Source organism: Suillus discolor (genome assembly GCF_016758755.1).
Source record: "Suillus discolor strain FC423 chromosome Unknown F5147scaffold_14, whole genome shotgun sequence".
Taxonomy (NCBI): Eukaryota; Fungi; Basidiomycota; class Agaricomycetes; order Boletales; family Suillaceae; genus Suillus; species Suillus discolor.
Window position 1 is genome coordinate 194,205 of NW_024541261.1, and position 13,249 is coordinate 207,453.

Genomic DNA, 13,249 nt, shown 5'->3' on the forward strand with positions numbered 1-13,249 from the left:
CAGCGCTTAGGCGCCATACTTAAGCGCCAGCAGTACATACTTACTTACAAAACTTACTCTCCCACCAGAACGACGGAGGACTTACTGGTTACTACCCACTATTTACCTAGCAGAACATAGTAGAAATCTATTTGTTTACACCTCGCATCTCTCTTCTCTTGTCTTACATCATATCATCACCTAAGCAAACTCACTCTTACTCTCTCTTGATTCCGCATACACGCGCGCGCATTCCCGCGCTTCGCGCATTCCCGCGCCTTGCGCGCACCTGCGCTTTCTCGCGCTTCACATTGGCCAACCAGTAGCGCTTTCAGCGCATACCTCTAGATCCTTGCTGCACTCGCTTCCCCTTTAGGGTCGAACGCACTTGTCGTCTCAAGTATAGCAGACTAGGCAACGCGTGACCTTACAACATTTATAGATACAGTCAGGAGCATTGTTCGTGCCTCGCTGTATCGTTGAACCTTCATCGCGCTGTTTTAGCAATCGATTTCAAAACAAAAGGTGTGTGCTTCGATTTTAGGCTCCTCCGCTCACTGCTGAATACAAGTATCTCGCCAGCACTAAGTAAGAACTTCCAGGGACTCTCTGATGGACAGCTTTGCATGACGGCGACGATCGAGCGTGTTCGGACTCTTCTGGGTGAGTCACTTTTCTCGTGAATGCTTTGTTTCACGATGTCACACAACTGAGACCGTCATTTTTCAGCAGAGAAACCTCTGGTGGACGAGTGCGCCTCCCTGCAAAGCCAAGGGAGGCTAGGTATAGCAGGGCATGCCCACCAACAAAAATGACTGTCCGAGCGAGCGCTAAGACGGTCCCAGGTGTGTCACCAGACCGTCCAGACTTGGCTTGGCTCTCACTTATTTTTTTGTCCCTTCCCCCTTCGCAACCCCAGGTTCTCGAACCCAACCGCGTGCCAGCACTGCCAGGCAAGTGGCTTGATTTCAAATTCATCTTCGAGAGGGGTTTCGTGGTGAGCGCTCCCTTGTACCTTCAAACCATCATGTCTACCGTACTACCCGAGTCCATTCAACACTTTCCAGGTCTATGCGGTCTCCTTCCATCCACATCAGCCAGCAGCCTCGAAATGGATGACATTGCAGAGGATGTCACTGCTGAGCAGGAGACTCTCGTTGATGCGCCCCTTCAATCAGTGCTCTCGAGGCCAACAGACAGCACCATTGACTTCGCAAAGCTCCAGTCCACGCTCATGGATGCGTCCAAAGGTGTTACTGAAGGCACAGACTCGGAATACAGGAGGTTCGTGTTCGTATTTTCTTTGACCCTCACGATTACTGAAGGTGGACTACTACTTATGGCAGGCTAATGAATCAGGCAGTTGCTTTCCTCACTAGCTTGCACTTGCTGCGCAAAAATGAGGTTTTTTTTTGCAAGAGACCACGCGCTGACACACCATGGCTGATAGTGGCCTGGATCATGAACTCGTGAGTGACACACTCTCTGGCTTGGACAGGCTGATGATGATTCGAAGGTGTGACTCGATCAACTTTGATGGCATGCAGAAGCCATTGAACGAAGAGCGAGGGACATATGGGCATGCCCAAAAGATGCGTGCCTCTATGACATATGCGTTTGGTAGGCTCCAGGGGCTTGGAAATATGTGGTGGCACGAGTCGGATGTTGGAGGTGGTGTCATGGTTGGCAATCCCTCCATATCAACGGAGGTGTCCTCCTTCATGTGCTCGCTCCGACGTCGCAAGGTGACCTTTTTTTTCATGCTGATCCTGACGAGCCTCAGTTACTGAACATCTGGGTAGGTCAAGGCTGGCGAAGTGGCAACTAGTGCCCGTGCCATAACAACGGTGAGCAATGTCTGGCCTCCCGAGTCATGGATAATGATAGTCAACCCCTCACAGGACATTCTGTTCAAACTTTACCACCACAACCACCTCGATGAAAACTGGGCTATTCAGCCTTACCAGCCTGGCGAGCGCCTCAACTCACACCACTGGGGCGGCGGCCGTGCTCGGAGGCTGCTGCAGGCCGCATACACCATAGCATTTGTGTGCATGCTGCGCTTCGACGAAGTCCTCAAGATCCAGGTGCACGACTTTGGAGTGTTCGAGAAGGGAGTGACACTACACCTTCCTTTCCGCAAGACGCATCAGAATGGAGGTGTGTGATGTGCCAAGGTTGATTTTTGTTTTCATATCTACTAACTATCACCCAGATATCAAACCCTTCCACTTGTGGGCCTTCCCACCACACGAGGCCCACATCTGCCCTGTCAGAGCCCTCGCAGCCTGGCTGTCCGAGTCGAGGATCAAGTCTGGGTATGTTTTTCAAAAAATAGCCTCAGGTGACCGCATAGCGGAGGCCAACACCCCAATGGTGAGTTTTGGTGATGCTCTGGTAGCCAGAAACATTGCTGATGAACTTACAGACCTCCGAACAATTCTTAGAGCTTTTCCACAACAACTTGCTGGACATAGGCATCGATCCGGCCCCATATGGCACCCACTCATTCCGACGAGGAGGCTGCCAGTACCTACATGTCGAAAGACGTTGGGCGCTAAGGAAGATCTGTGAGTGGGGAGGCTGGAGTGCCGAATTTTCGAATCTGACCATAGTCAAATATCTCATCTCATCGAACGACGACCCTGTTGAGCCAAGGGAGCATTTCTTCAATCCTGATAGACCTCCCACTGTCAAGTGCCCCCACTGCGGGAGATGCTGCCCTTGTGGCTGAATTTTATATGTTCGAGGCAACGATGAAGCAATTTTCAGCAAGGACTCTAGCCTAGATAGTATACAGCACTCCATGTATATTGACAGCAACTGTGCAACATGCTCGTTTACTCCTCCTCTTCTTTGACTTCGTCCTGATCCTGATCTCGTTTTGCATCCTTACTCTCCTTAGGGCCATTGACACCCTCATCCTCCTCTAAGTCTTCATCACTGTCACCCTCATGTCTTTTCAAAATCTCAGTTACTGCCCGCTCCTCTGCATCGTCTCGCATCATCTCAATGATGTCCATGGCCTCCGCATAGTTTTCTAGTTGTCTGTACACCTTCTGAATGACACCTTCGGTAAACCCATGTTGCTCTGAGAGTAGTTTGATGGATGCTGCAAAACCAAGACGGGCAAAATGGAGGATATCAACGGCATGAATCTCAACATTCAAGTTCTCAGGACTGCTGCTGCCTGTGTCTCTGGTGTATTCGTTGAACGGTGTCGACATGGCAGCTAGTATAGTAGGTTGGACTGCAGTAGTAATGCTGTCAGTGCAGGTCTTTGTTCAGTGGAGATGAAATTTGAGTGGTACCTAGTAGTTAGATACTGTAAGTGTGATGGATTCCCAAGTTACAAGTGTGAGTGATGTCGAAGTGGTTTAAGTTCAAGTTTTGGGAGGGCCCCTAATGTAATCAACACCGTTTTTAGCCCCTAGCTGCCAGCCCTACATGCACCAATTTCCCGACTTCTGCTGCAAAAACATGATCAAAAACTTGAGTTGACTTTCATTGTGAATCATTGGCATCAGTCGCACATTTCCAATCAGCCTCCATTCGAAGAATGGAGGCTTTGTGATTGGAAATGTGTGACTGATGCCAATGATTCACAATGAAAGTCAACTCAAGTTTTTGATCATGTTTTTGCAGCAGAAGTCGAGAAATTGGTGCATGTAGGGCTGGCAGCTAGGGGCTAAAAACGGTGTTGATTACATTTTGATCACACTTTGATTGAGGAAATGTGTTTATGAATATCACAGTCCATAAGCGAGATAAAATTTACATTGTAACGACAAGTAGAGCCTACTACAAATCAATCACAGACCTCCTTCGAGTTGCTAACCATGAGTTCCTTGTATTTCTTTGCAATCGCAGATGGCCTCGTCATGGTGTGCTCCTCACCTCCTTTTCGGTAAGTAAAGAAAAAGTCTGAGCGATATTCCTCGCGAGCACGCTCCACAAGTGCAAAGTTTGCTTCCTTGCGCTCTTCGCGAAGCCTGTGAACAATGGCAGTGAACTTCAGAGGCTCACCATTGGCAGCCCTGAACCTGGCCCAGAACTGTTCTGGGGTGCCTCGTCGGTACCGCTCAACGATGTCCTGTGAAACAACAAATCAGATCAGTCAAGGCCAGCTAGGAGAAGCTTGCACATACACGCCAGTCAGTCCACTTGTTTTTCGTACCTTTCCATTGCTGATCATGGCCATAGCGATAGAGCAAAGGCCAGTACTCGATTGCAATCGGGTGGCCTTGTATGTTGATGATGGACGTGCCCTGCCAGTGCTCCGTGCGATCATCCCACATTCCATTGAGCCGAGGGATGTCGTTGACAAAACTGATGGCAGGTGGGTCTGGGATTTCGTCGTCAGCCACTTGCAGCAATGTGCCATTCCCAAGCTTGAGAACTCGCATCCTCTTGGTGCTCGTCTCCGTGGCTGGTGCAGGTTCTTCTGGTGTACACCCAGCAGAGGTGCCCGCATCCTGGGGCTCGGCCTCGGGTAGCCCAACCTGAACTGTACTCGGCTGGAGGAGGGCACCTTGGACAATGTTGACGAGCCTTGTGCCCACACTCTGGACAATTGCATCTTGCAAGCTCGCATCAGCACCAGCGCTCGCAGGAGTGGGGCAGGGCAGGGTGCTCGCAGCTGGTGCAAGCTGACCATCTGTCAGCGCATATGGGAATGCACGATTGATAGCATCAGCCTGCCCATGCAGCGCATCAGTATTGTGAAAGGAGGGGGGCAGGAAGAAGCAGTTACTCACCCAAGGCAACAGTGCTGCGACTTCAGCCATCGTGCGAGTGTCTTTGGAGCGGGTGGTGGCAGTGGGGTCAGAGGCCATTTCGCAGTCACCAAGCAACTCAGCACGACGCTGTGTTGACTGCTTCGTGCGGCGTGCCTTGGCCTTGCTTGCTGGACCTGTCCGTGGGCCTTTGTGAGCTTTGCGGGCCCCAGGCCTGAGGCTTGAAGATGAGATGACTTGTGAGCATGCTGAAACGGATGACAGTTTCACATACCTATCCCACAAGTTTCGGTCGCGACTGAAGCCTTCGAGGCGCTCACAAAGAATGGCCTTGGTGCCTGACAAAGGTAGGTTGAGCTGGAGGCATTGCTGCCTCATTGCTTTGACGGTCATCGTGTAGCTACCCGCACCCATTAAATTCAGCGAAAGGGGGAAAGAGGGAACTGAAACTCACACAGGAAGGTAGTGGATCTCCGGCTCACCGTCCGGTTTGAAACGAAGCGGGAAAGGGAGTGACTGGTTGGCATCTCCTGGACCAGCAGCCTGAGACGGCTGCGATGTCCCGGCATCAGACGAGACAGAGAGCTCAGCTCTCTGCTCGAATGCACGTGCATCAGCGCTGCAGAACGAGTCTGCTGCAGCAGTGGTGCATGTGCCCCTGGTGGCTGCATGGCTGACGATCGGGGTCATCGTGATGATGGTGGAGTGGCAGTTCACGAAGTGGGTGTTGCGATGGTTGGTGCGGATCGGGACAAAACAAGGGCACCAGCCGAAAAACGACTTGAGTGGGATGTGCGGCCTCCACCAATGATAGGTGACGAAGAGACCGAGGGACACGACGAACAATGTCAGGGCAACGGCACCCCCCACGGAGAAACCTCCTTGCGAGTCGGAGGTGGCGCTGGGTGTGTTCGCTGCGATCTAGAGCAAGGAAATGGGGGGGTCAGTACTCTATGTCGAACGGTTCCGGGGGCCTAAATGAATGAAAGCACGGTCGAAGCGTGACTGAAGCGGATGACGTTCCTCGCTCATGTCATCAAAGAAAACGGAGAAAGCCGAGCGTCATGCCCGCCAGCGGACGGTGTTCTTTTCGTGAGAAGTATTGTACGACGGTTTTCGGAAACGCACGGGCGCTCGCGTGGCTTTCACTAAAGGCCACATGGGAGCGCTTAGCTCGCTTAAACCTCTTTTTGGAAACTCGCGTGGTTTTCATTTATGTTGCGAGCGGCGACTCAAATAACGTCGCCCATTGGGAACTTAGCACGACATTGGTAACTGTATATGTACATGGCATTAAATAATAATATAAAAGATGTGTTTGAGGGAAGGCAGATATGAGTTTTTTCCCTACTGTAATTGTTATAGTAGTATCTGTATACATACAGCAAATAATGAAACAACATATAATATAATTACAGATTACAGACAGGGGGAAAACACATATATGGTGACAGGAAATGAATGACAGAAGGTTGTGAAAAAATAAAAATCAAAGGAGACAAAGACAATGTGGAGTCAAAAACTGGAGAATGGGAGGACAAAAATGAGAAACTGGGAGAACAGGAGGACTGGGAAATGAGAAACTGAGAGGACGGGAGACAGGAGACGGGAGACAGGAGGAGACAATGGGAGATGGGTGGCAGGGAAAAATGGGAAAATAAATACATTTGATACTGTTACATATTTTGTAATTTTATGTTGTGTAGTAGATTGTATTTTTTTTTACTTTTGTCAGAATCCTGCTCAAAGAATGTGACTGATTTTATGTACTATGTACTTTTAGTTTTTTTGAACTGCTGCTCATAATTTATAAATGTACTTCTTATTCAAAACAAAATGCACAATTTATTAGGATGCAGCCTGAGGCCAGGAAGCCAAAGGAGGGCTGCGCCCTCCTTGGCTTCCTGTGATGAAGGAACAACGCTCATCAGGAGCCTTCAGAATTATTGGGATGAAGCTGAGGCCAGGAAGCTAAAAAAAGAGTGCAAAGCACTCTTTTTTGCTTCCTGTGCCGAAGGCAGAACGGGTGTGGACTAGTTAGAAGTAGTATAACCGAACCTCGGGATCAAGCTTCTTGAAGCGCTCAAGTTTAGCACGTCAGACTGCGATACTTTCGGCCGCCCGTTCAAGCCTCACCAAATATTACTACTGGAAGATGATACCAATATTCGGACACTCATTCACGGACGACTCATAGACTTCCGGCAACTGTGACAGCTTCACCAACACATAATCATGATGGTATAGCCAGCGTTGTTTCAAACAGTGTCAACAAATACAAATGCCTTACGACGACATGCAAAATATTTTGCGAACCTTATGGACGCGTTCTTGCACTTGGATGAGTCGTAACGTCCAGCTGTAACGAAGTCTTGCTGGCGCAGGGTGGCGGCAACCTTCATCAGCAAAAGTGGCAGAAGCTGACAAGGTCTCGGCAAATACCGTAAGCCTGGCGTAGAGTTCCAATATGGCTACATGCCTTACAGGCGCCATGCCAGGCATTGCAAGACTCCGTCTTATAACCACTTTAGCACTTAACATTGTCACTCGCGGCTTGCCCATGTCACAGGATTGCATGCGAAAATTATCAATCCAATTAATGCAACATATTTCTTCTCTTACACTGCTGAAAGACAAGTCCTTCCAATGTTTGTACAGACTTTCTCTCGACATTGCATTAACGCTACGGAGGCTACCGTGACACATATGTTATGGATGGCCAGCATCTGGACAGCCAACATCATTCATCTCTCAGTCATTCAACCCAAAGTTCCTCTTCTGCTATCGACTTAACTGTCACTATCACGGGCCTTGCTGGTACTTCAGCTCCTCTGAGTCCGAGTCTGTCTCCAACACTTCATCCTTCAGTGGATGGTGGTCGTTCCGTCGCTCGCAGACGAGCCAGCTGGGCAAAGTTAGATGCAGGGCAGGATCCCTTATGCCCGAATCTCTCAGTAACTATGGAGGCGGGTCCTTCAAGAATATCGCCCCGGCCATTTACTGCAGATGAGGACCCGGTTTATTTTCCAGACAACAGATTCTTTGCAAATGCATTAGCTTACAATGGGAGTTTGATTTACAACGAATTACCCTACACTGCTGCACAAGCTGATCCATCCTCCGCCTCGTTAATTTCGACTCTGGAGTCTGACCTTGACTCATCCAAGGACAGAGACGATGTCCATCTCACTGGCACCAACTCTCAATGTAAATCTGCAGATGGAAGTTGGGCTAGTGCTAATGATTTGACCATCAGTGACTCTGAGTGCACAGGAGGTGCTGCAGGCCCCACCAGGCGGAGGACGCTGCATTACAGTTCCTCACCTTCCCCTCTCAAACGAACGGGCTAAAAGCCACTCCGTATTTACGATTGGATGGTACATCAGGCTCCACAGTCAAGGGTTATATCTGCCCTTTGGAGCGGGTTTGTCAGTTTCGTCGCTTGGAGTTTCTTCGACAGATGATGATATCATAATTTCGGATCAGGAGGGAGACAATCCAAACAGTGGCATCCAGAGCTTCGACAATATTTATTATGCTGTGCTTCAAGTTGTCGTCGTGACTTCAGCCGATGGAGTATGTGTTTTTTTATTCATATTTCTGTTGCGCTAATTTCCTCTCAGTGGTCCCCAATCATGTACTCGATCATCGACACCAAATTTTTTGTCTCCTGCTTCTATTTCATTGTCTGCATCCTCGTGTTGAACATCTGGCTTATCAATCTATTCGTTGCTGTGATAATGAACTCGTTCTCTGCCATACATACAGATACACAGAAGAGTGCCTTTGGTGTTGCACCGTGTGTTTCTTGACTTTTCCATGTGCTAACGCTAATGTTGTTCCAATTACAGACTAGGACTTGTCGTCGAAGAGCAAGAAGAGGGTTAGTCAGACGGGAAACACATTTCTCAGAGCAACTCGCTCAAGGAATTCTACACCCATACGCGCTGGTGTTGGGTGTTTCTGGCTCTCGCATCGCTCATGGTACAAGTGCTTGTCAACCTCCTTGCCGTGTTGGTCTGTGTGGAGCCCATTCGCGGTGCGGTGATATGAATGGTAGGGTACGGACAAAAAGTCGGTTGTTAATAACACTGCTAAAAAAGGTATGTTATTAACAGGCACACGGTGACCTGCACCAAACTGGTTCAGTGCATGGATGACTAATGCTCTCCCACGAGCCCGATACCCTGGAAATCATTATGAACAATCTTCCTTTACTTTATGGTTCAGACTGCAGTTCAGATAGTATTTTCATTTCATCTCTCAGATAGACTCAGATAGGCTGAATATTTTTGTATATTTAATTTTGCAGTAAATTCTGCTTAGTCAGCAGCAACAATGACTCAGACTGAATCCCACACATGTCAAGCAACAGTGAAAAATAGTTCCTGCATAAGTTGCCTTGTGGGAACTTTCTCAAAACCCTAAATACACGGCTCGCGTCATTTCTACGGTCAATAAAGTAACATCATAACAAGACACCAACAAATAACATAATCAGTCTGTTACTTAATATTTGTCACATGATACTAAGTCATATGACTCTAACAGTCAGGTGACCTATGATCCTAAACCAAATCATGACAAAGCAACCTTTTGAGATGACTAAAGCTTGATGACACAAATTATAAAGCACATGACTAACAGTACAATAGTATTGGTACAATCTGACTAAGCCTATTTCCCTTAGAACGTGGGAAATAGTAGCACAGCCACCCTAATTTATCTATATAAGACCCCACTTTTTGCCAATAAAAATATGCAGAGAGGGAACTTTTAAGCCCCACAAAATAAATTTGAGTGTGAAGTGTGATCAATATCAACAACAGTGACAAGAGCTGTTAAGCAACTAACTGAGAGGTCATTGTAAGCAACATCCAGCAATACCTTTAGCTCATCGTCAACAACCATCAAATATCTTGAGCTCACTGTGCTCAACAGCGAGCAAAACTTTTTCTTTGATTTTCTACTGGTGAACCTCTAGTCTCTTTCTTTTCTTTTCTTTTCTTTCTTCTTTTTCTCTTTCGTTTCCTGTTTCTTTCTGTCTTTTTTTTTTCATTTGTCTCTTTTTCTGTTCAGTTCGTTCACGTCTTAGTGTTTTTGTTTCAAGATCTTTGTGTTGTCTTTATGTCCATCTAAGCACCGGCTTAGTGGGAAGACTTCAGAAGTTGATAGTGACGCTTGACCTCACTCATCTGAGTAGTGATACTGAGCCAGGGTTTTCTTTGTCTGCTAGACTTTAGTTGTTGAATAGGGGACTTGGTACTGAAATCCAAGGACGTCCGTTCCTGATTCTGTTTAATACTCATCGTGAGTTCCTTGGCAGCAGGTTCAATAGTGAACTAAGAGTTCTACTGATCACTGATTAGTCCTGACCTTTGATTCTACCTGTTTGTGCTGAGGGGGTGATTGTTATAACTTTGCACAATTTTTCTGTAGTAAATTTATTACGAGAAGCATTGTTACTGAAGGAAGGGTTTCTCTTATCAGTCTATTTCTTTTTTTTATCAGTACCATACTGTTGGGCTGACTTTTCTCTGTTCTCTAATCACTGCCATACCGTTGGAGTGAATCATTTTCTTTTTGTCATCACCATACCGTTGGGCTGACTACATTCTGTTTATTTTATTTTCTATTGTGTCCATACTGTTGGATTGACTGGTATTGCTACTGACCTCACAGGAAGTACTTTTTGTCTGAACATAGCTTGGGGAAGTGTAAACAGCCACCCATGAACAACCACATTATCAGTCATTGGTATTTGTCTGAATCACTGACCGTGGAGATTTTTGATTTTGTAGGTGTTTATCTATAGATCATCTATCTAAGAAGACAACGGCCATGAGGTGGTGACATGGTGCTAATAAGTCTGTCGACCCCCATGGTCCTGGTGGGTCGCATTCTAATCTTCCGCTGTTCCTCACAGATCACTTGCATAAACAGCTCGAAGACAGACCAGCCGACTGCTATCTTGCAGCTTTATGCTTAGATCCACGTATGTTTACTCACTCTTCACCTTTGATGAATGCTTATTCTTATCACACATGGGACAGGTTATGTTCGTGGTGCAATCCTGCATAACCTGCTCTCTCTCAAAATCAAGATCCCTCGCATTCTTTCAACAGCTGTGCCCGATATCCTCACATCGCCAACTTACGTCTGAGTTCTCAAGTACCTCGAGATTGTGATTGAAGCCGAGTTCAAGTCCCAACACAACCCTGCTCTCAAAGGACAGGCTATAGTGTCATTATTATGGATAACTAAGTCTCATTAGAGACAGCTGGTTATCCTTCCTTGTCACGGACTGCTGATGCTTTGACAGATTATCCATTACCGCTCCCACGATGGAAAACTTGCCAGACAGCTCAATTTGGTGCGTTCCTGCTCATTCTGGGGCTGTCCGTGATGTATAATTATTGATAATGGGTTGGCTGCAGATACTTTTGGTGTGTTCCTACCCTTTCCAAGCTGCATTAACCGTCTTGCTTCAGCTTCAGATTTATCCCACCCCTCTCCCTGCTTCTCTGTGATCTGGATCTGATCATCCCATCAAAAGAATACTCCGAAATGATGTTTCCACACCTTGTGCGTCTATTGGTTCCCTCTGTGCCTTTGATTCCTGCAAAATGCCGCCCCCTTGACTATTTTTCTCCTTGGTTTAATGTGCACAGGTACCCACACACCCTCACCATCACAATTTCTTGGACCCTCATTTCAATAATTGCCTCGGATATCATTTTAATGCTGTGAAACATGTAGTAAGTGCCCAGTTTTTACTATGCCCTTGAATCTTGTGCCTAACATGTATGGTTTTTCACTCGTTTACTACAGAAAAGCCTGGCTTAAACACGGTGGTCTGGAATGCAGTTGGCCGTTTTCCAATGCCTGTGTTATCATTGCCCTTCCTCCCAAATTGAGTTTTTTTTTTACTCAGAAATACATGCAATCTCGCTAGAACATCACCGCGTGAGTACTGTGTAGAGCTTATATTGCCTGGACAATGTATCTTACTATAGTCATGTATGCTACCTACATAGATGTCAAATGAACCATTTTTTGTGCTTCTTGAAATTCCAGTGAGGAGCCAGCGGTAGTTATCAGTTTTGGTATGACTACTGTCGAGTGGCTGTTTCTAGTACAGTTTTGGTCTGACTACTGAACAGATTTCTCGTACTGTCGATGTCGGCAATGTGAATACAGATAATGTATATCAGGACCTTGATTTAAGCTTATTCAAGGCTTAACTGCATTGCATAGACCTTGTATTTGTTTTGATAGGTAGCTACTATAGATACAATGTTATTAGTTTCGGTCCGACTACTATCAAAAGTCTGACTCTATGGCACTGCTTCTTTCCAAACCTTTTCTACCAACCACCGCAACACTACAACCTCTCAGAATTATGCCTCGTCCTTCCATTCATAGCTTCACTGCGATATCTCTCCAAGTACATTGATTTCCTCCGGCATAGACTATGAGGATAAACAGTAAGTAGAGATCTAGTTGGTGCTGTTTTCTGACCACATCACCCCCAAGTTCTGTACACTACTGTTATCCTGACGAGTCGCTCGTCAGAGCTGGTTTCTCTTGCACATCCACCTCCCTTCTCGCTTCTTCCTTGTTCCTGCTCCCTTGTTCTCCTCCTCATTTTCAACTTTCCTCCTCCTGCTCTCATCCCATTGGAATCAACAGCCCTCCTCGATCACAGCGGCCCGCTCATCAGTGCCAGTTTCTCTTGCACCCGCATTGCACCCTCTCATACCTCCATCGATCCTCTTGCTGGGCTGGATGGTGTAGTGGGCATTGTATTGTTGTTGCTGGAGGCGGTGGGTGTTATTGTCTCTCGGTTGGTGTTGCAGGGGTGTGCTGGGACGAGTACCAGAGTGAGTGAGTACTCACTATCATTGTGCGTCCACCATCCCTTCTAGCTTCTTCCTTCTTCCTGCTTGTCTCTATCCCTCGTTCTCCTCCTCGTCTGCTTCCCTCAAGGCTCCTCCTGCTGTTGTCCATTGTCCACACTTGTCTGAGCCACGTCAGCAGTTGCTGACGTGCACTGGGCGTTTGCGCATGGTGGACATGGTGTATGGAACAGCGTGGTGGACATGGTGGGCATTGTCAATGCAACACCTCGAGATTGTGGTTGAACCCGGTTCAAACGCGAACCAGACCTCCCGAACACGTTCAGCGGTGTTCGGTCCAGAGTTTGGCCAACAGCTGAACCTGAACCTAGGCTAGCGAGTATCTTATTGCAGCGCGCGAGCCAACGTCAACACGTCGCTCGCCTGCACTCCTTTTGGCTTGGGCTCGGATTTATCACTCTCCCTCCTTGTCTATCTCGGATCCTTCGGCTTTCTTCGTCTCGGATCTCTCGGACGTCAACAGCATGGTGGGAAGAGCAGGCCACATGAATGGTAGGCCTAGATGATGCTTCATTGGAAGGCATCCGAGGCTATGCCAAACGTCAAGCGGCCCTGTGCAGGTCTATGAGAGATGTATTCCTCACCAAGTGGAGTATTGTGCCTGCTCTCCTTCAT

General features: G+C 47.4%; 5 protein-coding genes across 5 annotated transcripts; 3 read left to right on the forward strand and 2 right to left on the reverse strand.

Annotated features, from left to right (window-relative positions):
• Nucleotides 1-1,425: 1,425 nt before the first annotated feature.
• On the forward strand, nucleotides 1,426-2,147 carry F5147DRAFT_632239 (uncharacterized protein; the record flags this gene model as incomplete). Its single annotated transcript, XM_041432815.1, has 2 exons — nucleotides 1,426-1,724; nucleotides 1,782-2,147. The coding sequence occupies exons 1-2, from the start codon at nucleotides 1,482-1,484 to the stop codon at nucleotides 2,145-2,147; spliced, it is 609 nt and encodes a 202-aa protein (XP_041295380.1). The 5' UTR covers nucleotides 1,426-1,481.
• A 672-nt stretch (nucleotides 2,148-2,819) lies between these two features.
• Nucleotides 2,820-3,206, reverse strand: F5147DRAFT_771125 (uncharacterized protein; the record flags this gene model as incomplete). Its single annotated transcript, XM_041441192.1, has 1 exon — nucleotides 2,820-3,206. One exon carries the CDS (start codon nucleotides 3,204-3,206, stop codon nucleotides 2,820-2,822), a length of 387 nt encoding a protein of 128 aa, XP_041295381.1.
• Nucleotides 3,207-3,787: 581 nt separating this feature from the next.
• F5147DRAFT_791267 (uncharacterized protein) lies at nucleotides 3,788-5,682 on the reverse strand (the record flags this gene model as incomplete). The annotated part of the gene is made up of 5 exons (XM_041443068.1): nucleotides 5,170-5,682; nucleotides 4,990-5,115; nucleotides 4,737-4,929; nucleotides 4,128-4,676; nucleotides 3,788-4,072 (listed from the first exon to the last, which is right to left on the reverse strand). Exons 1-5 carry the CDS (start codon nucleotides 5,403-5,405, stop codon nucleotides 3,788-3,790), a joined length of 1,389 nt encoding a protein of 462 aa, XP_041295382.1. The 5' UTR covers nucleotides 5,406-5,682.
• A 1,744-nt stretch (nucleotides 5,683-7,426) lies between these two features.
• On the forward strand, nucleotides 7,427-8,603 carry F5147DRAFT_835341 (uncharacterized protein; the record flags this gene model as incomplete). Its single annotated transcript, XM_041443961.1, has 4 exons — nucleotides 7,427-7,922; nucleotides 7,972-8,291; nucleotides 8,339-8,514; nucleotides 8,567-8,603. 4 exons carry the CDS (start codon nucleotides 7,427-7,429, stop codon nucleotides 8,601-8,603), a joined length of 1,029 nt encoding a protein of 342 aa, XP_041295383.1.
• A 3,586-nt stretch (nucleotides 8,604-12,189) lies between these two features.
• F5147DRAFT_771128 (uncharacterized protein) lies at nucleotides 12,190-12,950 on the forward strand (the record flags this gene model as incomplete). The annotated part of the gene is made up of 3 exons (XM_041441193.1): nucleotides 12,190-12,202; nucleotides 12,252-12,576; nucleotides 12,644-12,950. The coding sequence occupies 3 exons, from the start codon at nucleotides 12,190-12,192 to the stop codon at nucleotides 12,948-12,950; spliced, it is 645 nt and encodes a 214-aa protein (XP_041295384.1).
• Nucleotides 12,951-13,249: the final 299 nt, after the last annotated feature.